Source organism: Chiloscyllium plagiosum, unplaced genomic scaffold, assembly GCF_037043375.1.
Source record: "Chiloscyllium plagiosum isolate Xiang-an unplaced genomic scaffold, Cpla_swu_hap1 HiC_scaffold_12, whole genome shotgun sequence".
NCBI classification, from domain to species: domain Eukaryota; kingdom Metazoa; phylum Chordata; class Chondrichthyes; order Orectolobiformes; family Hemiscylliidae; genus Chiloscyllium; species Chiloscyllium plagiosum.
Genome location: NW_028270150.1, coordinates 70,335,153 through 70,360,439, shown reverse-complemented (window position 1 = coordinate 70,360,439; position 25,287 = coordinate 70,335,153). Strand labels below are relative to the sequence as shown.

General features: G+C 38.4%; 1 protein-coding gene across 11 annotated transcripts in view; it reads left to right on the top strand.

Moving 5' to 3' along the window:
• dmd (dystrophin) overlaps window positions 1–25,287 on the top strand; it is a 2,003,576-nt gene that overhangs the window by 1,129,560 nt on the left and 848,729 nt on the right. For all 11 annotated transcript variants that reach the window (XM_087992890.1, XM_087992895.1, XM_087992900.1 and 8 more), the window contains 2 exons: window positions 1,536–1,708; window positions 24,303–24,453. In XM_087992890.1, coding sequence (XP_087849016.1) covers window positions 1,536–1,708; window positions 24,303–24,453 — 324 coding nt within the window. The remainder of the gene's footprint in view (window positions 1–1,535; window positions 1,709–24,302; window positions 24,454–25,287) is intronic.

Here is a 25,287-nt window from a genome sequence, read left to right as displayed (position 1 = left end):
AATTCAGCCATGTGGGTCAGTGCAATGTTTTAGCTTAAGCTTTCGTGTTTAATCTGTTAGACCTAGTCAAATTATTATTGGAAATTTTAAAGTCATTTACCCAGTAACAATAGAAAAAATATCATCCAAGCAAAATTAAATGTTCAATTCTGAATAGGTCCCTTGTAGGAGTTTTATTTTGATGAATGAGGTTTTGAAATCTCGAGTGTGATTATAGGTACCTCAGGCTTGCAAATGTTTTTGGTTGAGTTATTTTAAATTGTCAAATTTAGTTTACAAAAATACCTAAAGCTGGAATAGGAAATATATCCATGATCCTAAAAATTCCTCTCTTTTTAAAGTACACATATTGCGAAGAAAAATATATCTGGAATGGTTTATTGACAGATTCTATAAGCAGAAGGCAAAATTGATTTTGTTTCATGATGTGTTTGTACAAAAGAATCTGAGCAGAGATAAATTAGGTGTGTAAGAAAACACATTTTGCTGTAAAATCTGACCATAATAGTATTTTATGTGAACACTGCTTTGTGAACCAATGCTTTCCGAACTTTATTCCCCGTGTCTGCGTTTTAATGCTTGAGATGAGGACTATTAGTTTTGTATAGAACCATTCTGAAGATTTTTATTGGGCCTCAGAGCTAAAAGTGTGTGTGTGTGTCTCTCTCTCTTCTCTCTCTCTCTCTCTCTCTCTCTCTCTCTCTCTCTCTAATTCATATATATATATATATATCTCGGTCCTTGATGTCAATCCTAGCACTGACCTACCAGAGTCTCTCCATGACAGTTACCACATTTCTCCTTGGAATATGTGATCCCAAATGGTTATCTGTGTCCCATTGCTTCAGAACTCATCTTAGAGTCTGACCTTTTGGACTGTTTAGCACTGCTACCCTTTGACTAATGGTTAAAAGACATGTTTTTGATTGTGCTGAAAATTGCTTACTGTATTCTCAAATGATCAGTTGTCATCTTTTATGTACAATGGTTGTGATTACAAAAACTTTTTTCCTTCCAAAAATAGTTTTTGTGTGAAGAAAAATTATTCTTTCATGGGATGAATGTCAGTAGTAAGGCCAGCATTTGTTGCCCATCCTTAATTACCTCTTGCTGAGCATTTTACAAGAATCATTTCCAAGGGCAATTTGGAGTCAGCCACCTTGCTGTGGCATTGCAATCATATTTTGGCCAGACCAGGTGAAGATGAGATTTCCTTCCCTGAAGAATGTCAGGAAACCAGATGGCTTTGTTCCAACTTTGGATGATAGTTTCATAGTCACCATTAAAAAGACTTAGCTTTCTATTCCAGCAGTTGCCAAGTGTGAATTCAATCTGTGTCTCTACAGCACTGTACAATGACTTTGCCTCAACATCACTGTTGCTAATGGGTTGAACATACTTTAAAGAAAGTTGTTGTAAGGACATTTTGATTATCCTTTTTGATTCGGATTACAGTACTCTCAATATTTATAAACGTCCTCATCAACAGGCACAAGTGTGTAATTATTTTTTAAAACTTGTTTTCTGAACTTCAGAACATAAAAAGGAACTTGGAGAAGCTTTCAGGCAGAGTAGAAGCGGTTCACAGCAAGAAACCCGTGGCTCTTCAGAGCGTCCCTTATACAGAAGCTGAACACATACAGGATGCATTGGATCAGCTTGATGCGAAATGGAACAGTGTAAACAAGATGTATAATGATAGAAAAACGTAAGTACTTTGTACTGACTGATTTTAGTTATTGCACAATTTTATCATTTAGTCACTTCGTTGTGGTGAAACTATGGTGTTCGATATTGATGTACTAAGGCTTAAAGTATCAGTCACAATTTTTTCTCTTTGCTGATGAGTTGAACCCTCTGCTGCACAGAGTAATCACTGTTAATGAAGCTTAATTACTTCTGGTAGTATACTGATTAAGATATTCATGTGAAATTACTTGATATACCATTCTAGTGCAGGGTTAATGACTGTGCTGAAACAGCACACCAGGGAATTTTACTTGATGCCTTTATGGACTCTTCTTGAAATTTCAAACTGCTGTTGTCTTCAATCAAGTCTTCCTTCAAAAAAAAAAGAAAATTTCAAATGATCAAAGTGAACAAATATCCCTGTGTTGCCGAGGAATCCAGTTCATATGATTATGTTTACTTTTAATTACAAGACAAAACTTTTCATATTGCAAAAAAATAGTTGAAATGTTGTCCCTTTCCTCTGTTTAAAAAAACAAAACCCAGAATTGTGGCAAAAGGTAGCAGTTGGATTTAACCAGTAGTCTCAAAGCTACACTGACAGCACCACCAACTTCTAAAGCCAAAATTTATATGAAGACCAAACAAATATTTGTCATAGACTTCAGTTGATTGAAAAGCAATAAAAGGGATAATTTAGCATTTTTTTAATGGAGTATCTCATTGATGATTTACTTTATGATGTGTTTTCTAAAAACTTCCCATGTTTTGTGTTGGTTTAGACTGTGCTTCCCTGTTTTTTAATATTGTTTTTTTCTTTAAATCTCGTCAATATAGGCAGATGATTTGTGATATTTGGCAGCTGGCACTTGGGTTGTACTTCCGACTTATAAATGCAAAACAGGGTGGCACGGTGGCTCAGTGGTTAGCACTGCTGCCTCACAGCATCAGGGACCTGGGTTTGATTCCAGCCTCGGTTAACTGTCTGTGTGGAGTTTGCACGTTCTCGCTGTGGCTGAATGGATTTCTTCCAGGTGCTCCAATTTCCTCCCACAATCTAAAAATACGCAAGTTAGGTGAATTGGCCATGCCAAGTTGCCCATAGTATTCATGGATGTGTAGATTAGATGCAGTCAATGCCGGGATATGGGTCTAGGTGGGTTACTCTTCGGAGGGTTGGTGTGGACTTGTTGGGCCAAATGGCCTGTTTCCACACTGTAGGGATTCTATGAACGTAGTACTTAGATTGCATAATTGTGCATCAAGAAAAAGCTCTAGAGGTTTGTGAGACAACAAACCTTTGCTTTCAGTCTTGAGGAGACTTCTTGTGAAAATTATTAGTATATGAAGAATTGAACCACTTATTGCATATGTATTAAGCATTTAATTCCTGTTTAACTCTGCTTCAGAACCACAACCAAGCCCTCCTGTTGGTGAAGAAGGCAAATGCAGTAGTCCACTCTGAAATCACAAAGTAATTGCAAAGTTCTTGCTTCTGATTGTTATCCAGTAATTTCTTGTTGGAACGTGCAAAGAGCCCATTCAGTGAGGAAAGTATCTCCTCTCCTTTCAATGAAATTATAGCTACCAACACTCATTATCTTCGAGTCTGCTTGAGTGAGCTACTGGTGAGCTGCCTGTGGCACTGCACAAAAATCAGAAAATGTCTTTCCTTCCTATTAGTGGTGATATTGCCACTGTTACTCATAGTGCTCACTGTGATTTCAATGTCATCTTCACTTTCCTGAGGCTGTAATAGATTTTATGAGAGAATTCAATATGATAAGAGAGCAGGAGTGTAATTTAAACTCAGAGTTCAGATAACAATCATAAATCACTGCTTTCACAACTTAAGATTTCATCTGAATTGGAAGAAATTACTTTTATAATACTATTAATCATCCATAATTTAATGTACCACATGAGCAATTACACTCAAGTTGGATAACTTTATTGCATAAAACAATGATACTATACAAACATAAAACTACAATTGCCCTAGTTTAAATCTGAGACCCATAGACTGTTGATTCTGTAGCATTCAGTAGAAATCCAACAGCCGCTACCAAAAAAAGCAAAATTATTTTACTCAAATAGATGCCATGTTTCTTGAAACCACCAGAAACATAAGTACACAATTTAATCCAGTCCTGATATTGTCACTGAAATGTTTATCTTCTGGATGGTGTTTCATGAGTTTTGAAAGGATGTGATAGTTTCAATACATTGCTTGTTATTTTTACTGTGGCCATCGACACTTACTTTCACTGTTGCAGTCAGCCATACCTCAGTTGGTAGTTCAGTTAGTATTGAGTGAAGGGCTGCACTGTCTTTTGGATGAAACAAAAAACCAAGGTCATGTCTGCATTTTCAGATCAATGTTAAAGATCCTCTGGCACTGTTTCAAAGGAGAGACGAGGAATTGTTCTATCTGGCCAATATTTCTTCTTGAATCTACGTGTCACAATCAGACAATCTGATTATTATCACGTTGCTATTTGTAGGTGTTTGCTGTATGTAAATTGGATTCCCACATTGCAACTTTGGTTTCCCAAAGTCCAAAGATGAACAGGTTAGGTGGATTGGCCATGCTGAATTGTTGAGTTAACCACGTAGTTAAATTCTCATTTTTATGTTAACTTTCTGGATTTTTAATTAGATTTAGATTTGAATATGGGAGGAATGGTAAGTAAGTTTGCAGATGGTACCAAAAATTAGTGGTACGGGGGACAGTGAAGAATGTTATCTCACAGTACAATGGGACCTTGTTCAGATGGGGCAATGGACTGAGAAGTACCAGATGGAGTTTAATTTAGGTAAATGTGAGGTGTTGCATTTGGTAGGGCAAATGAGGGTTGGACAAATACACCTAATGGTAAGGTCCTGGGGAGTTGCTGAACAAAGAGACCTTGGGGTGCAGATTCATAGTTCCTTGAAAGTGGAGTCTCAGGTAGATAGGAAAGTGAAGATGATGTTTGGTATGTTTGCCTTTATTGGTCAGAGTATTGAGTATAAGAGTTGGGAGGTCATGTTGTGTGTGTATACAAAGTATTGGTTCAGCCACGTTTAGAATACTGCTTTCAATTCTGGTCTCCATTTTGTAGGATGGTTATTAATAAACTAGGAAGAGTACAAAAGAGATATACAAGGATGTTGCCAGGGTTGGAGGGTTTGAGCTACAGGAAAACACTGAGTAAGCTGGAGCTATTTTCCCTGGAGTGTTGGAGACTGAGGGATAATCTTTTATACACTTATAAAAGCATGTGGGGCATGGATAGAGTGAATAGCCAAGGTCATTTTCCCAGGGTAGGAGAGTCCACAGCTAGACAGCATAGGTTTAGGGTGAGAGGAGAAAGATTTATAAAGGACAGAAGGGACAACTTTTTCCAGCAGAAGGTGGTGTGTGTATGGGATGAGCTGGTGGAGGCTGGTACAATTACAACACTTAAAAGGCATATGGATGGGTATATGAATAAGAAAGGTTTAGAGCGATATGGGCCAAATGCTGGCAAATGGAGTTAGATTAATTTAGGATATCTGGTCGGCATGGATAAGCTGGACTGAATGTCTGTTTCTGTCCTGTTTGACTGTGTATTCTGCAGTCCAGCTTGTTTATTCTGTCAAATCTGAAAACCAATAGCCTGACCTGTGACATCCGAGAGTTGAATTTTGTAGAAGTGTAATAAGACAGGTTTTATCTTGCAGCTATGCCTAGCATTCCATCTGTTGTGTTATTGGAAATCACAATTACACAGTGGTGATGGGTTAGAGATTTATGAACAAGTATGTAAACACGATGGCTGCAAGATTTATCTCGTCAGGGTTTCTATGTCGCGAAACTCCTAAACATTTTTATATATGATATATGGCATGGCATAAGGCCAGTCAGCCCAGCAAGTCCATGCTGACTATTATGTTCCATTTCAACCTTCTCCTATTTTTCCTCATCTATCATTGTTACCTTGTGTTCCATCTTCCTTATGGGTTTGTCCATCTTCCTCTTAAATACATCTGTTACCCTCAGCTAGTCCCTGCAGTAGTGAGTTCCGTATTATTATCACTGCATAAGCCAAGATATTACTTCTGGATTCAGTATTGGATTTCTTGTTGAGTATCTTATTTAGTCGGCCACTAGTTTTGTCTTGTTTGATGCACATCCCAGATATCTTGTATGAATCTGCTGCTAAAGCTAACATAGATGGTGACAAGTTGCACTAGATCCCCAGGAGACTATTATCTACAAACAATATCAGAAGCAAAATATCAAGGGAGGAATTCCACCTTTGTTCAGGGATAACATTATCATTCTAGTGTTAAAAGGACATGGATTTAATCCTCAGGCCAAGACCTGAACATGCAATCAAATGTTTTGCTTCAAACCATGCCATCAGAGGTGATCCTCTTGAGTTCAGATGTAAAAAAATCTTCCCAATTCTATAAATACAAAAGAAGCCATAGCACCATTTAAACAAAAGCATTGTCATTAAGCTGGAATATCTAGACATGTATATCATTTCAGTTTGTGTTAGCTTAGCATATACAAATGTGTTTACTGCCTTTCCTCACATGTCAATAGTAACTGCCCTATTAAAGGGATCCAGTAGCCATAAAGTACTTGGGGTACTCTGAGGTCATGAAATGAGTGCTACAATTGAAAGTTCTTTGTTTCATTTAAAGTAATCAACTTCTTTTAGTGCTTATTGCTTACCATATGTGCTTCTTTACAGTCGCATCACTCATGCCAAGTAGTGATCGTGTATTTTCTCACACAGATGAAAGCAAATCTTTGGTCAATAAATGATTCTATCACATAGTTACATTTTACTTGGGCTGTCAGGGTGATATTTATGGAACTCACCGTATAGCTAAAAGTAAGACATAGAAATCGAACAAACTTGGATAACCTTGCCCCAAACAACATTACTTCTATTTCCTGGAGACCACCAAGGGGAAAAAGCACTGGATTGAAATCTGTCGACAGCTCTCAGATAGGCAGGTCATACAGTTAGATGTCTGAGTAAATCTGCTAAGGACTAATTTGTGTGTCAGGAATGAAGTCCATTAGCTTCCCAGACTGTCTCTATGGGGAAAAGAGAACTCCAGGATGGTTTCATAATCAGAAGCAGCATTCTTATTCAGCTAGTAAAAAACAGCAAAAGTTTGCAATCAGATGAGTATCTTCAAGACATTATTTCCTCACGAATATGGTTTTTTGTTACTTTTTCAATGAAGACTTTATCAGAATTTATCAACAAAACTTCTCACTCAAAAAGTAGTGCCATTCAGCTGCCCATTTATAAAAGCATGCCTAGATATTTATCATGCCTATGAATTGTGTCAGCAGTCTGGCAGTGTAACGTCTTTATAGTCTCAGAATAAGCTGGTTTAATTAGTAACTGGTTCCAGAGCTGTAAAAGCAGTTTTACATCTGATGGATTCATTATAGTTTGAAGAATAAACACTACTACCTTGGCAAATGTCTGTCACATGAACATCTAAAATTAAAGAGAATAGGTTTTTAACTGCCAATCTTGTACCAGGAAAAGGTCCTTGTTTAGAATTCAAATTTCATGGCAACAGTACAGCTATTCCTTCCTTGATTTGACGCTTGTGGTCTGGCAAGCCCACTGGAGTTAGTCTAGTCTGTGGAGAAATGCTGACTGTTAACATCGTCTTTATCTAAAGGATGATTGTGGGTGTGTTCCTTTTCTTCACCTGGCAGCTTTTCTTAAGCATTTTTATTCAAATCTTGTGAATCTTAATTTTTAGCTTTTAACTAAAAGTTGCATTAATTAGCTGGTCCTGCCATTGTGTACTTAATCAATTCCAGTATCTCATCCACCATGCTGTCCCATTCCATTCCTTCCATCCTTTGCATACCAATCTATTCAACTCCATAAATTCCGTTGTATTCCTCATGGAAACAATCTTTCCAACTTTGTCATTTGGCTAACCTTATGTTCTGATGTTTTCTTTTTGTTCTATGTCAATCATCCTCATCCTACTATTGTCACCATCACTAAATGTTGATAATTCTGCATGTGTCATTCATTCCAGCCCTCTGTGTGCTTCGTGTGCAACCATATTCTCCAAACACCACTCATTAAATAAGCCCACCAACAAATTTCAAATTGACAAATTAAAGCAGAAGGACAGAGATTTCAGATTAAAGGGAACACCACCACTAGCAATTTCCTTAAGCCTCACACTATCTTCAATTGTAACTACATAGCCGTCCCTTCATTGTTACTGAACCAAAATTCTTGAACTCTGTACCTGACAACATTGTGTGTGTGCTACACTTCATGGATGACAGTAATTCACAAGGCAGCCCACCGTCACCACCTCAAGGGCAATTAAGGATAGACAATAAATGCTGGTCAGGTCAGTGATGCCTGCATTCCATGAACAAACAAATAGAATGATACCTTTCAGTTTAGCATAGATTAATATCTCGATTCAGTTGACAATTTATTTCTCAACTATGTTTTTGAGTGTAGCAATATAATTGGAGAGAGATTTTATGAATTATGTTGCGTATTTTCAATCTTATTCAGCAATGTTAGTTGCTTTTGTTATATAATTTAGAAAATTTATCACAATAGAAAATACATACTATTAATTTTGGAATGGGTTATTGTCAAATCTAATTTTATCGGAGCTGTGAACATCAAAGAGAATAGCAATTTGCATTATGCATGAAAATAACCGGTGTTTCAGAATATTTGAAAAATCCAATCTACACACATTTAGCTTCTCTTGTATTTCTTATTCATTTGGTGCAATATTTTATCCTCCCCGACTAAGTCCATAGTGGGAAGGCACCTTGACATCTGCCATCACCCACTGATAATCAAGGCCCTTAAAGTGGACGATGAATGCATACTGAAGGGCCTCATCTCACTGCTACTAACCATTCAAATCTTCTGACTCTCTCCCAGATCCCTATCCATAATCCCCATGCCACCATCAATCAGCTCTGGCCTGCCATCCAACGAGGATGTTGTCCTTTGTGTCAGTGTCATACTGGCAGTAGCCATCATCTGGGCACCATCTTCCATCTGATTGACCAGCATCTCTTGGCATGCACAGCCTTTGCTCCTGAGTTCATTGGTCCCAGTGGTTGAATTGTCACTGAACTGTCATGACCTTCAGTATAACATGATCTGGCGGGCTTGCTTTAAGAGGAGTAACACAGTGCTCTTGTCAGCTTTCCTGCAAGTAACCAAGGCCCCGTAACCACCACAAGATTCCAAACATTGGTTATTGTGCCTTACTTTAAATGTTTTCCCTTACCCCCAGATTAAGGAATTGAGGGTAATTGCAAAATGAAGTATAGTTGTGACATAGCAGTTAGCACATTGATGCATTGAAGAGTGTAGTTCTGCTCTGTTTTATAACTAATTTAAAGTTCCTTATCTTATGATTCACACATGTTACTTATTTCTGCTTGCAATATCCCCTTTGTGTTCCAGGTAATGATTTTGAACATATCCAAAATTTTAAACACCGCTTTACTCCTTAGACAAATGGTGGTGTCTATTTTCTAATACCTCTGTGAACTGGTCTGGCCTTCCTTTTTCCTGTAACACAAACAACTTCAAAAGTGCAAAACTATTTGAAAAACAGATGTTAAGGCAGAAAAGATGGCTGTTTGGCATCTTTCTTTATCTAACTGGACAAGTACTATTTTCCATTCTCACTTCTCTCCTTTTCCACTGGTGGATGTGTCTTCAGTTAATGAGCTCAAAGTTCTAGAGCTCTCACCACAAATGTCTGTCTCACCTCTCTCTCCTTTTTAACATGCTGTTTAATTTCTTTATAGACCAGTCAGTCTTAGGTGCTTGGTAAATAAATTATTGGAGAGGATACTGAGAGAGAGGACTTATGATTATCTGGAAGAGTAATGCTTGATTAGAGATAGTCAGCATAGCTTTGTGAGGGGCAGGTCATGCCTCACAATCCTTATTGAATTCTGAGGATGTGACAAAACAGATTGTTGAAGGTAAAGCAGTGTATGTAGTGTATGTGGATTTTAGCAAGACGTTTGATAAGGTTCCCCCATGGTACGCTTATTCAGAAAGTAAGGAGGCTTGGTATACAGGGAAATTTGGCTGTCTGGGTATAGAATTGTCTGGCCTGTAGAAGACATAGGGTGGTAGTATATGGAAAGTATTCAACCTGGAGCTCGGTGACCAGTGGTGTTCCGTAGGCATCTATTCTAGGCACTTTGCTCTTTGTAATTTTTATAAATGACTTGGATAAGGAGGTGGAAGAGTGGATTAGTATGTTTGTCGATGATATGAAGGTTGATGGAGTTGTGGGTAGTGTGGAGGGCCATTGTAGGTTGCAGCAGGATAGTGACAGGATGGCTGGGCTGAGAAGTGGCTGACAGTGTTCAACCTGGAAAAGTATGAAGTCATTCATTTTGGAAGGTCCAATTTGAATGCAGGTTACAGGGTTAAAGGCAGGATTCTTTGGTAGTGTGGAGGAAGAGAAGATCTTGGAATCCATGTCCATAGATCCCTCAAAGTTGCCATCCAGGTTTATAAGGTTGCAAAGAAGGCATATGGTGTGTTTGCTTTCATTAGTGGGGCGATTGCCTTTAAGAGCCATGAGGTTAAGCTGAACCTCTATAAAGTCTGGTTAGATCACACTTGGAATATTGTGTTCAGTTCCGGTTGCCTCATTCTAGGAAGGATGTGGAAGCTTTAGAAAAGGTGCAAAGGAGATTTAGCAGGATGCTGTCTGGATTGGAGGATTTATCTTATTAAGAAAGGTTGAGGGAGCTAGGGCTTTTCTCATTGGATCGAAGAAGGATGAGAGGTGACTTGATAGAGGTGTATAAAATGATGAGAGGCATAGATAGAGTGGATAGCCAGAGACATTTTTTCCCAGGGTGGAAATGGCTATCATGAAGGAATATAATTGTAAGGTGATTGGAGGAAAGTTTAGGGCAGATGTCAGTGGTAGGTTCTTTACACAGAGAGTGATGGGTGGTGGAATGCACTGCCAGCAGGGGTAGTAGAGTCAGATACATTAAGGACATTTGGCGACTCTTGGAGGGGCACATGGAAAACAGTAAAATGTACAGTATGTTGGTTAGTTTGACTTTAGAGTAGGATAAAAGGTCAGCACGACACAGAGGACCCAAGGGATTGTCCTGTGCTGTACTATTCTATATTCTTTGTTCTATGTTGTTCTTTGATTAAGAATTTGATCAAGTGCCCTAACATCTCCTGCTTTTGCAGTAAGCTGAATCTTGTAAAATGAATCCTCGCTACTGTGCTTTTTGGTTTTCTACATGTTAGCCCTGTAACAAATACCAAGAAACCTGGGATCTTGTGAATTAGGTATTTTAAAATTATATATGACAGGATTTACAATATTACAAACTTATACATTGTCTTTTCTGTGTTTACTGATGTTACTGTATATTATATGCACATAACTGACTGACAACATTGACTCCATTACACAGTGACTGGAGGCAAAGCAGGCACCTTTATACGGAACATTTCATTTTATTTGTTATTGTCTTAAAGGGACAGACCTATCTCATCTGGCATCTATGCAATAATACAACACTCACGCATCATGTTGATTTGCAGCAATTGTATCCTTTATATGGGGACCGATATGACCCCGTTAGTCTGGTTTGGTCAACAAAGAATTTTAGTAGTCTAATGAAAAGAGACGCCTGTCTTAACCAAAATATAGCTTATTGAATTACAGCAAGTATATGTAAGTTACATTAATATAATGGACATTGTTACAGAAGGTATGAAGAAGACCTAGATGATCCTTGCTCAGGATCCTAAGTTGTTCTCCCACAAGTCAACAGCTCTTCATCATGGCTGATGTTTTCTGGTCCTCAGTATTAACCATTTCAGCTCCTTGCAACTTATATAACACAAGTCAGACTTTCTTTTTATTCCTATATGAGACGTGGGCTTCGCTGGGTGGATGTCCATTTCTTGTCCATCCCTAATTCTCAGTGAGAAGGTGGTGGTGAGCTGCCTTCTTGAACCACTGCAGTCCACCTGCTTCAGGTACACCGAAAATGCCATTTGGGAGGGAGTTCTCGGATCTTGACCAAGTGATGCCGAAAAAACTGTGATGTATTTCCAAGTCAGGATGGTGAGTAACTTGGAGGAAAGCTTAGAGTCATAGTCATAGAGCTGTCCAGCATGGAGACAGACCCTTCTGTCTTGCTCGTTCATGCCAACTCGTCCATGCCGACCAGATATCCTGAATTAATGTAGTCCCATTTTCCAACATTTGGCCCATATCCCTCTAAACCCTTCCCATTCATATACCCATCCAGATGCCTTTTAAATGTAATTCTACCAACTTCCACCAGCTCATCCCATACAAAACACCACCCTCTGCTGGAAAACGTTGCTCCTTCGACCCCTTTTAAGTCTTTCTCCTACCATCTTAAACCTATGCCCTCGAGTTTTGGACTCTCCTATGCTGGGGAAAAGATCTTGACTATTTACCAATGCCGTTCATGATTGTATAAACCTCTATAAGGTTACCCCTCTGCTTCCGACACAATAGGAAAAACAGCCCCATCCTATTCAGCCTCTGCCTATAGCTCAACTCCTCCAACCCTGGCAACATCCTTGTAAATCTTTTCTGAATCCTTTCAAGTTTCACAACATCTTTCCGATAGTAGGGAGAACAGAATTGTATACAGTATTCCAAAAGTGGTCTAACTAATCTCCTGTATAGCTGCAACATGACCGCAGTGGGGGAGTTCAAAACTAGAGGGCATAGATTTAGGGTGAGAGGGGAAAGATTTAAAATGGACTGAAGGGATAAACTCTTTACACAGAGGGTGGTGCATGTATGGAATGAGCTGCCAGAGGAAATGGTGGAGGCTAGTACAATTACAAATTAAAAGGCATCTGGATGAGTATATGAATAGGAAGGATTTAGAGGGATATCGGGCAAATGCTGGTAAATGGGACTAGATTTATTTAGGATATCTGGCCGGCATGGGTGAGTTGTACCAAAGTGTCTGTTTCCATGCTGTATGCCTCTATGACTCAATGACCTCCAGTTTTGGATATATCTGCAGACTTACTAACCATACGTACCTGCAGGTAATGGTGCTACCTTATATGTGCCATTGACCCTCTGGGAGGTACTGTGTTTGGAAGATACTGTGTAAGGAGTCTGTGAATTTCTGCAGTGCATCTTGTAGATAGCACATGCTGTAGAGCGGGTCAATATTTATAGATGTGGTGCAAGTCAAGTGGGTTGCATTTTCCTGGACAATGTTAAGCTTCTTGAATGTTGTTGGAGCTGCACTTATCCAGGAAAGTGAAGAGTATCCCATCAGACTTGTGACTTGTAGGCTTTGGGAAGTCAGCGAGTAACCTGCTGCAAGAGTTGAGCCTCTGACCTGCTCTTGTAGCCACTGTATTTATGTGGCTATTCCAGTTCATTTTGTTTTGGGCAATAGTGACCTTCAGCATGTTCATTGGTGGGGATTCGGTGATGGTAATACCATTGACTGTGAAGGATCATTGTTACGTTCTCTTTTATTGGAGATGGCCATTTCCTGGCATTTATGTGATGCAAATATCACTTGCTACTTGTCAGTCTAAGACTGGTTATTGTTCATGTCTCGCTGCTTCTGGACACAGTCTGCTCCAGTAACTGAGGAGTCACAAACGGTGCTGAATGTTGTGCAATAATCATCAAACATCTCCACTTCTGACCTTATGATGGAGGGGAAGTCATTGATGAAGCAGCTGAAGATGGTGGGGCCTAGGACACTACCTTGAGAAGCTACGAATCTTGTGCAGTGGTGGTGTCGTACCTCTGGACCAGAACATCCGAGTTCAAATCCCACCTGTTGAGGTGTGTCAGATGTCTCTGAAAAGGTTGTTTAAAAACATCTTCCTTGAAGAACACCTGCAGAGATGTCTTGGAACTATGGCTGAGCACCATTTAAGTACCAATTGTTGTTATTTCACTATTCCTTTTTTAATCAGACGGGATACTCTCCAGTGGTGATGTTGCTGCAATTTATCTCCCACAGGGAAAACAAAATCTTGTACAACTAACTAACTAAATATAAACTACAGAGGCTGCTTACATGCATTTCTGTCTTCTGTGAGGGTGCTTGAACAGAAAGCAAACAGAGAAGGCACCATTCAAAAATGCTGAAAGGAACCCTCAAGAAAAAGACTGCTGTGAGAAAGAAGTTAATAATACTGTATCCAAGACAGACTAACATGGTTGAAAGACACTTACAAAATGCAAGAAACAACTGGAGTTTGTAGAATCATCAAACTGGACAAAGTAACAAGCCTGAATTGCTGTGTTACTCTCTCGGTATAAAATATTAAAAACTAGAACAAACACAAGATGAAGACAAATATGCAAGGGATGATCGATTTGGGGGGAAAATGGTTAATTTCCCTGTGTGCCCACCCAATTACTACTTGCTTATGTTGTGCACCACAAGGAGTCAATAAGATACCTGCAGCCATGAGGTGGTCTGTGTCATTATGATTAATGAAGACACAGGCTGGCTTTCCATCAGCTGAGTGCAGCAACACATGCATTTTCCTTTCTGAGCTGTGAGAGAGTATCTCTCTCTCTCTTTTTGCCTTAATACATTGGCATAAACTGTTCAGATTCATTAAATTGCTGAATTAAATTTATTTAATTGGGACTTAAATAAGCTATTTAATTGCCTGCTTCAACTCATTTTCACTTAATGTTTCTGCATTACACACTGTCTGGTCCATTACATTTGCTCAATTTCTTTTGCTTTTTCATGCCTGTTTCTTACTCAATCTCCTAAAACCATCAATGTCGATTGCACTTTTTTGTTTCTCAACCAGCCAGTAAACTAGCTCATAACAAAAGGATCAAACCCTTGACTTTCCTGCTCTGTATATCGCAGATTGGCAGTCGGTGATATCCAAGCTTAAAAATGTGTTGCTGGAAAAGCGCAGCAGGTCAGGCAGCATCAAAGGAACAGGAGAATCGACGTTTCGGGCATAAGCCCTCGTCCAGTAAGCCATCAACATGTTTTCTCGAATATTTTTAAAAAATTCTTGTTTATCCTGAAGGATAAATAAGCTAATTTGTCCGATTCCTTTCCACCCATGAGATTTTGAGGTTATACTAAACAGCTGGCACTCGATTTGGACTCTTACTTGATTAATGTACATTTTCTTTATGATATATATTTTATATTAACTCATACAATGAATGTTTTTATTTATAGAAAGTAGTCCTAAATCAATCAACTGCTATTACCTTAAAGACTGGGGCTTTCTTAAATCAGAAAGAGAAATAGTTCAGTTATTAATTTTGACCAAAATTATTTGGGTCTGAACCTTCTGTTTGCCTATTGTGGTGCTGTAGCATTGAGGACAGACTCATTGGAGTGCGTGGCCAGTCATGTTTATCAACATTTGAGCAAACAGATGAACTATATGAATAGATGGAGAATGTACATTTGAGTGACATGTCCCCGATTCTGTAGTTGGCAGAAACCTTGGCATTTTTTTTGCCAGTCCTTGTTTGATTATCTTCATCAGCTCAGCTCATGTTAATGCTCTTACTTTTAATTTAGTCCAGCTGGATTTTCTTCTGAATAAAATTCTGGTTCTCAATTCCTGTGACCTTGCTTCTACAGTATACTGGCTTTTGAAATCCAAGTTTGCTGTAACCTAATTGTGAGACTTATTTCTTTAAGTAAATGACTGCTGATGTAATGTGCTTTACTGTTGCTATTTGACCTTTGAATGTTTTGCCAATTCCATGTGCACATATAATTGACATTATAAATTAGGAGTTATATGAAGGATAATATCATATTGGTCTTTGGGGATAATTGTGATGTACAACGGAACAGGTACAATGAAGACAACTTTTTAATGTTATTGTAATGGAAATATTGTAGCCACTGTGCTGGTATGGCTAATGTCTGGTTGAGTTTCTGGTCAATGGTAACTCCCAAGGATGACAGTTAGATTCTATCTTGTTTAATATAATGTTTGACAGGCACTTGTGTGTTGCAATTGTTTCTTGAACCACAAAATTGCCGGTACTGAACGTATTCGCGAAGGGAGAAGCTAACCATCATCCTTTGTCATTCAGTGGCATTATCATTACTGAATCCCCTGCTATCAATCAAACTAAACTGAACTGACCTATGGGAAAGTCTCAGACCCAAGGGCATAAACTCATTGTAATAGATCACCCATTTAAGACTGAGATGGGAAGAAATTTATTCTCTCAGACAGTAGTGCCACTGTGGCACTCTTTACCACAGAGGATTGTACAGGTTGGGTCAGTAAGAATTTCAAAGCTGAGACAGACAGATGTTTATATTAATAAGGGAATCAAAGCTTGTGAATGTCAGAAAGTGGAGTTCAGGATTATCAAATCAGTCATGATCTCATTGATTGCTGAAACAGACTCAACAGGCTGCTACATCTTATGGGATAGTAATTTCTAAAATGTTCAAAGACCCCACCTCAATATTTTGAGGCAGAAGTTCCAAATGGAATGCCCCTCTGAAAGAAAAAATGTCCTACTTCTGCTTTTACAACAGGACCCCTCGTTTGAAAATAGTGTCATTGATCTTCTGAAGCTCATTCAAGATCTTATACATTTAAGCCAAGTCACCTTTCACTCTTCTAAACTTTTATGTTCAGTTTACTCTCATAACAAATGATAGCATTCCATTAGCCACCTTGATCACTTGCTACCACCATTGTACCTTTTAATAGTGAGTTTTGTGCAAGAGGACAGATCACTGGTGAATCTTAACAAGTCAAGACACTTGTCTGGCATAACAGGAGACAGGAAACAATATGATAGCAATGGCTTCAATTCATATTGACAAGTTAGGCAAAATGACTTAAGGCTATCGGAGCCAAAACCATGTTTGTCTCCATCAGGATTTGGTGTTAGACTATTCAAAAGTTATCTCAATGTCAGCATAAACAGCAAGTGATAGCCAGAGCTAAGTGATCCCACAACCAACAGATCAGATCCAAGCTCTGCAGTCCTTCCACATGCAGTTGTGACTGTTGGTGGGCAATTAAACAACCCACTGGAGGAGGAGGCTCCGCAAATATCCCCATCCTCAGTGATGGAAGAACGCAGCACATCTGTGCAAAAGATAAGGCTGATGCATTCACAACAATCTTCAGTCAGAAGTGCTGAGTAGATGATCCATGTAGGGCTCCTCCAGTTGTCCCCAGCATCACAGGTACCAGTCTCCAGCCGGTTCGAATCACCCCACGTGATATCAAGAAACAGATGGAGGTACTGGATACTGCAAAAGCAATAGGCCCTGATAACATTCTGGCAATAGTACTGAAGGTATGTGCTCCAGTACTTGCTGCTCCCCTAGCCAAGTTCTTCCAGTATGGTTTGCTACTATTGAAATTTGCTGTCTTTCTCAATTCTGTTCCAACTTCAGGAAAATGCAGCAGGAAGGATTGAAGACTACTTCTTAAGTTGTTTGTACAGGCCAACAGGCCAGTAGAATAGTTTCTTAGCTCTGCTAACTGGTCAGAAGGCCTGCCCACGTTAACTTCATGTTTAATTCAATATTCTTGACTAAACAGCTATGAAGACCAGTACATTCCACTAATGGAGGGTTTGAGTTCAGTCATTTGCATTGCGAGCATGAGATCTGACCGAGGAGAGACTTTATGGCAGATACTTGAAGGAGAGAGGCTGTGAAAAAGTATGCCATGCTTCTATACTTAGGTCAGTCGCTTATTTGATTCCAGTACCATATTGTGGCACATACCTTCTTCACCAAGAGGGCCAACACCCTCTAGAGACATATCTTAGCTGTTGCTACTTTGCAGCATATAATTCTATTGGTCTTTGTACCACTTCTTGATCCTTAAACACATTCTGGAGACAAATGAGGCTGAAAGAGATTTAGCGGTGACCTTTGTGTGAATGGTTAATGTCTTATGATTGCCATTAACTTGAGGCTGAGAAGACTGCAGTATTGTGTGGAAGGTTGCTGACCTTGCTGTTGCTGGGAACTCACAACTAATGCATGGCACTATGAAGCAGGTGAATACTTGCATTCTGGTTGACATATTAAAATGCTACATAAGAATTAACATTAATTATAACAAGGATATACACAGTGCCAAGAGGGCTTTTTATTATCCGGTCAAACAGCAACCCATTTACAACCAAAGATGATAAATTAATAGAAATTAATGTTGACAATCTATTCAGAAAATTAGCTGAACATACTGAAACTACTTTGCGAATATGGATTCCTGTATTATAAGGTGGGTGATTGAAATCAGTCCTGAAGCAAATCACTGCTTGACATTTTGGTTCTCAATCAGAAATTTGTGAGTGCTTCCATTGTAATTGAATCAATAATTATTGACCATTTTAACAAAAGAATTGTTAACAGCATTTGCAAAATGCAGCAGGCAAAGCTCAATATCAGTCCTGACTTTGTAGATGGCTAAATTAAACCTGTATTAATGGTATGGCAGAAAGTTTTCCAGATGAGCAATTAAACACCAAAATAAGAACGCAAGGCTCCTACTTGTACAAATTCAGTTCAAGCTATCTGTGACCAATAACATAAGGCAAGTTTACAATGTAAATGTACTGTGTGGTACAGCAATGCTAAAGTACAAACTCTGTATAGTTTGAAAACCAAATGACCAAGTGGAACATACTTAAAATATGGTCATTCTTGGATATCCTGTTTAAAAAATACCTTTTTGAATTGATCCATATAAAACTAATGGAAATAAACACTCAACTGTTGGCTACTTGAATGTGTTTTTTTTAAACTGAGCTTTTGTTCCTCCATTTTACATTGCATTAGTCAAGTGAAAACCTTGTATTTGTGAGATCATTTTTGTGTCTAGTTGAAATGAGATGATCAAATAACTATGCTGTGTGATGAACGTAACAAGGGCTAATTGGGGAAAGATTTACACTTGGCTTATGAATCAAATTTGTACTTTACCTTTGAATTAAAACTTTTGATGGGTGGGTGACAGATGAGAATACTGAGATTGCTTCCTGTAAATTGTGTTTAGTCTCAATGAGATGTAAATTAGAATCCAATATATCCAGTGCATGACGAAAAGTTGAAACCATGGAAATAAGATATCTTGGAGCTCCAGAGTGGAGTAATTTAGTGGTTGACAGTTATTTACAAAAGTCATCAGCAAAGGCAATTATTAATAGAGGTCACTTTATGGGTGTATTTGATACCTGAGGACTTATTTTCATTATTATTATCAGGCTATTTGAAAGTGAAGGAGAACATAAAGTATGTACTTAAATGTTTATTTATGTAAGTAAATCGTGTAGAATGACTCCCTATTGAATCCACAGAGCAAGATTTTATTGCACATCATTGACAGTGAAGCATGTACTTTGCAATAGAACTTGTAAACATTGAGAGGCACCACAGATTCATTTGGCTGAATCTTACGTTTCATTGCTTCTCAACAGAAGCCCCAGAATTTACCAGAATCTGTTGGGTTTGAGACATCTTTGAAAGCACATTGTGCACCCAGACAATCACTGAGCCCAGAGCAGCCCTGCTGAGCTGCTGACATTTGCTGTGGACCTGGAACACGGAGAGATATCAGCATCCCACTTTGCAGAGATATCAGCATTCCACATTTTGTCTGACCTATCTTATGATGATATATAGTTGTATACCAGTGTATTAAATGGAGTGCAATTATTTTGCAAACGCTAAGATGGAAAACTGTTTAGGAGCTTATGCTCAGCATACATCTTCAAAAAAACAAAACCATGAATGTTACATCTATCAACCCTGATCTACATGCACGTTTGCATTAACATCGCAAAGTATGATTAACTAATTTGACCATTGTAAAGTAACAATCAACATGAGGGGACGGTCGAATTTACCTGTCTCCATCAGTGTTGTTCATGGAAGGGGTATGTACATGACTGGGAGTTGTTTGCCTGTTGCCATGTGGGAGGAGCTTAAGCATCATCAGATTATCACTAATCCGTGAGGCTGGTAAGCAAATTTACTGATGTGATAGTTTCTCAGCAAAGTCTATGCCAGATTCATACCATTCTTATCCTCCATTGCTGCTCTGAAAGAAGGTGCAATTTTCTTGTGTTAACTGTCCTCCGATTGCCAAGCCTCATAGAGCGCAGTGATCTCAATGATCTCTCTACTGACAACAGCAGCTCTTCTCTTTGATCTGTTAGCTGTGGCAGTGTCCATGAGGGTGAACCCTTTCCATGTGCCAATGATGATTAATTCCATTTTTAAGATTAACTTATGACTGTGTTTATGGAATCTGTTCCAGGTCTGGCTTGGTTGATGAAAGGGGCAAAAACAAATATTGTTAGAACATCTTTTTAACCCATTCCTAATAGGCAGCAATTAAGCAGCAAGGCCCTGAAAAGTACTGTTCATGGGCTGCCAAGTCCCTAGTTTGCTGCTTTCCAGTGAAAAACAACCTTGAGCCATCAGTGTGAGGTTCACAGCTAGAGCTCCTGGTAAATGCATACTACGTGCTGCATCACTTGCCCAGTGCCACTGGACATGTGATGATGGATGACAAATGAAAGATTATTGCACATGGATTATTGTCAGAGAATTTTGCACATTGTCAGCCTCAAACTCCTGACCTGATCTTTCTTGGTCCAGTGTCAGCCTCATCACACCAGTCCCAACCTAATGAACGTATGGCTCAAAATGGCTCTGAATGTGGTGGGTGACCTGAGAATCTTCTGTGTTTTGTAAACTCTGTGTGATCCACTTTAAGACCATTGGCCATTACATTGGTCTCACCTTCCAAGACTGCTAGAATCAGTGTTTGTGTGTCAGAGTAAACAAATCTCTAAGTTGCCAAGAATAAGCTTGATGGTATCCATTCTCATTCTTTGAATTGGGTTTAGCTACAATCACTTGCCACCAGCTGATGAGTTGGATGAAGGTGGGGACCCAATACAGGGTGACCTGCTCCAAAGAGTGCAGTGAGCCTACCTAACAGAGGGGTTATTCCTCCCTTGCACCATTTAAATCCTCAAATTGTATGAAATTACACGTCGAAACTCAAAAGTACATGGATGAGATTGAGGATGAAAATGAGACACAGCAGCTGGTGGAATTGAAATTCAATTAACATGTCTGGAAAATGAAACTAGTTATCAATTACAGTGAGTGATTGTTATAAAAAAAAGCTCTTTTGCTGACAAATGTTCTTTAGGGAAGGAAATTTGGAATCTTTATCTGGCGTGCTGACGTGAGCTACATGTCAGTCCTGTTCCCATAAAATGTGGTTGACTCTTAAATGCATGAACAGACCATTCAGTTGAAGGGCAATTAAGGATCAGCAACTAATGCTAATATTGCCAACATTCCATGAATGAAAATATAAAAACATTCTCAACACCTTCCTGAGGCTGGAGACTAGCCAACAAATCCTGTTAACATGGATGCTACTGCAGTTGTCTTCTTTGTGATCAATATGCGCCATCTTCCCAGCAAAACAATCAGGGCCTTCCTTTAACCTTTAATAGCCGTATAACACAGGGCTATTGTTAGTCAGATTTTAGAATAGGTCACATAACCCACTTTATTTTTCCCTAAATGTAAGACATTCCTAAAATACAAAGGAACAAGAACAGAAATTGCTGGAAAAGCTCAGCAGGTCTGGAGAATCTGTGAAGAGGAATCAGAGTTAACATTTTGGGTTGAGTGACCCTTCCTTAGAACTTTGCAACCTCAGAATCTTACAAAGTTCATAATAGTGTCATTTTTTTTCTGGATGGCAAACTCCCAAACATCATTACTAGGTTTGACTTTTATTATTTTAAACTTGTGTCCTGTTGTCCTATTCACAAAGCTTGGTTTCTGGATGCACCTTTTCCATTCAGGTTATGTCATGCAATTCTGCACAGACACCTTTCCTAAATTCTTTTCAAAAATGTTCTCCAGTCTTTCCTCAAAAGTTTGCATTTAGACATGAGGGAACATTCTTATTGCTCTTCTCTTCAAGACCTCCGACTGTCCTGTGTGTGTTGTTGTGAGCGTACCTGATCTAATACTCAAGGTCTGACCTGACTAGAGCCCAAACAGTTTCGAATGCAGATTTATTTGTTGTGTTCTCCATTTTTATTTATATAGTTAATATTCCATTCATAATGTGGCTTGTGAATTGTACAAAATTTAAATATGCTTAAACTGTTCCTGAAGTATGAATATTGCCCATTTTACCTTTTATAATTCACTTTGTATATGTCCTTACAAAGCTCCATGTGCCATTGTCCATATACCACTGCATATTTTGTCCAAAAAAAGTTGTAATTCTCAAGTTTATGCTTCATGAAGAGCACTTCCTAATTTGAAATTATCTGTAAATTAGACCACTTGCTTTTTCTCCATTCACGTGCCTAATGTATATTTTATCACATTTAAGCTAACTTCACAGTATGAAAAACATTAAATGAACAAAAAAACTGTAACTGTCAGAAAAGTTGATTTGGCTACAGTAAGGAACTAGGAGTTTTTAAAATGATTAAGCATGTAGTGACTCCAACTGCTAAGGCTTACTACAATTTTCCATGTCTGCAATGCAAAAGGTAGTTGTATTATTCAGCTAACTAATAACTTTATTTCTCCAGATTATTCCCTTGTCCTCATCAAGGCACAGACTCTTTTGTAGGGTATGGTTTAAAATAACCAGTCATTCTTGGAGTACATTGCTGAAGTGGTGGTTCACATATTAACCCATGAATAGGCACAGGTGTACAGTATTTCATGCTTTGAAATTGTTCACCATTTGATTAGATACTCACTGATCTGTACCTCATCTCCATTTGTTCATTGCATATTCAGCTCACATATCATCAGAAAAGAAGTCCATACCTAGCATGTCAGCCATAAGCATTTCTATTCACCAGTACAAATGCTGTTCCCAAGAAGCTTTGAAAAGTCATCTGCTAACATTGGGGTGCTTTCTACATTATGTGGCAGCCATGCTACCTTGTTTGTAATTGATACCTCAACAAAATGACACAAAAGTTTTCATTTGTAGTGTGTCTGATCAAAGCTATCAGAAACAACTCAAAGTGTTTCTGATATAACAAATTGCTTTGGAATGTGGCAGCTTTTCTCCTCAGGCAAACTGTAATTATAAAGGTGTATAAATAATTCAGAACTTGAAATGAATTGAGATTTGGGATTAATTGTAATACAAGTTGTGTGGGAAGAGTGTAGGTTGCTTTTTTCTTTCCTTTCATAAATGTCTTGAGGTCCCTATATGCAAACCTTTCAAATGTGGTTTCTTTGGTCCAACACCCTTGTTAGTTTTGTGATCTGAATCCTGCTCTATGTGTAATCGCATGTAGCATCTACCACGAAGATTGGGTTCTTCTTGAAATTTATTGATGCTTATTAAATATATATGTGGCTATGGTATCACAGATGTATATGTAATTTGGGAGTTTGTATTGAGTGATGTCACTGTAAATTATATAAATGTAATTGACTCTCTGAACATACCATACTTGTCCAATTCCATTATTCCATTATTCTGTCCGCTGAGAGAGTAAATGAAGGTGAGCTGGGTTCATTTATAGCATAATGTCACATGCAATAATGTCATGTAACTGCTTTAAGTATGTTCCCATGTGAAATCTGTGCAATAGTGCAACAGTTTGTAAGAATTGTTTGAACAAAAATAGTCTTGTGATACAGCAAATGGCTTTTGTGAACCTGATATTATACACTTCTGATATTATATGATTACTGTTAATACCTTTCAACATGGAAAATCTGCAAAGGTGACAAATTCAGAGTCTGTCTTTTCTTCCATTGCTGTTTCTGAGCACAGGGTCATGGACTTGCACTACATTGATCCATACTTACAGGAAAGCACTGTAGTGTTTACCATGGCCTCCTGAGTAATGGCTGACCAGGGGAGATTCTTCCCACTTGCCACCTATCATCAAACACACTGTAAGGACTCCCAGATTGAAAATCACCCTGTTTCCCCATGGTTAAACATACCTTCCTGTGAGACTCGATCATGGACCTTCTAACCCTGAACTGAGGGTGCTCCCACTGTCACAAGTTTCCCCATATAGAGTGACAATTCTTCTAATATCCGCCTTTTGATGCATTTGAATGTGTGTGTATTATAACATATCATTTCCAAGTAGCAAGCATGCATGCCCTTAGAGATTCATGATAAATTTCACTTAAAATGGGTTTATTTATTTTTAAATCAACTCTGACCACAAATGTGACAGCTTACCAGGACACAAAGTGGAGAAAAAGCTAAAACGTGCCAGTTAGCTCTCCAGTTAGAGTGGTATAATAAATCTACTGACTTATCTAGTGGAAAACAATTGTGTCACTCTTCAATTTTAAACAATTCAAATTGAATAATAATAGTTTATGTACTTGCATATAGCCCTGTGTATTGTATATTTGAGTTCTGTATTATATAGGCAGTTTTAAAAGATTTTATGTAATTATCACAGCTATTAAGTTATGAATTACAAATATATAAATGCATGTTAATTCATGGATAAACCTATAAAAAATGCACTTGTCCTCTGCCCAGGAGGTTTGAGAGATCTGTGGAGAAATGGCGCACCTTCAATTATGAAATGAAAGACCTGGCGAAGTGGATGACGGAAGCAGAGCAGATCCTGACTAACATCAGGATGGATACTGAAAATATAGAGCCAGAGAAAACTAAACAGAAACTCAAGGTAATTATGCATCAAGTGCCTCCTTATTGAAATGACCACAGTTTTACATTAGAATGAGTCCTGGTTAGAAAATAAATATAAGCGTCTGCTTCCAAAGGCAATAATATTTTGTAAAGGGAAACTTTGTAAAAGAATAAAACTGTCTAGTTCACACTTGCTGTTATCAACTTTAGGAGTCCAATAATTAAAAAAGGATCTTTATAATATTTATTTCTGGATATTTGTGCTTTCTGTTCACTTTGCAGTAAATGTTGCAACATTAGATTTGTTACCTTATACAAAAGCTTAGCAATAACTCAGATGGCTAAGGAAGAATAAATCTGTGGTTGATATCCTGATACTGATGCAATTTTAATAAGCATTGCGATTTATGGGTAGCTCATGCTCCATTGTGTCATCTTTTACACCATTTTTTTTATACCTGTATTCTTTGTGATCCTTTGACACAGAGTAATCGGTAGATTATTTACCGTTAAGTGGCAGCATATGTTGAGGTATAATTACAAGAGAATCATAAAGAAGTCTTTATGGGCTGAATTGTTTTTGGAGATTTTACATATACAAGTCTGGTGGGATGGAAGGCAATAAAAAAAATCCATTAGCTCTGCAGTAATAGAAACTGTTAAGTGTTCTGTCTTTTCCTGGATTAGTGATGCAGATCTTTATGAGCTGTGCTTGGTGACCCGTATGTAAAATTAATGAGGCGTGTGTTTTGAAGTGGAGTATGTGCCCTTATGTTTTGATCAAGAAGTAACCCGTCCTGAAACCAGAGAAGTGGAGCATACAAGAAAGAATGTCTTGCCCTTGATTGATCTATATGGACCAGAAATAAAT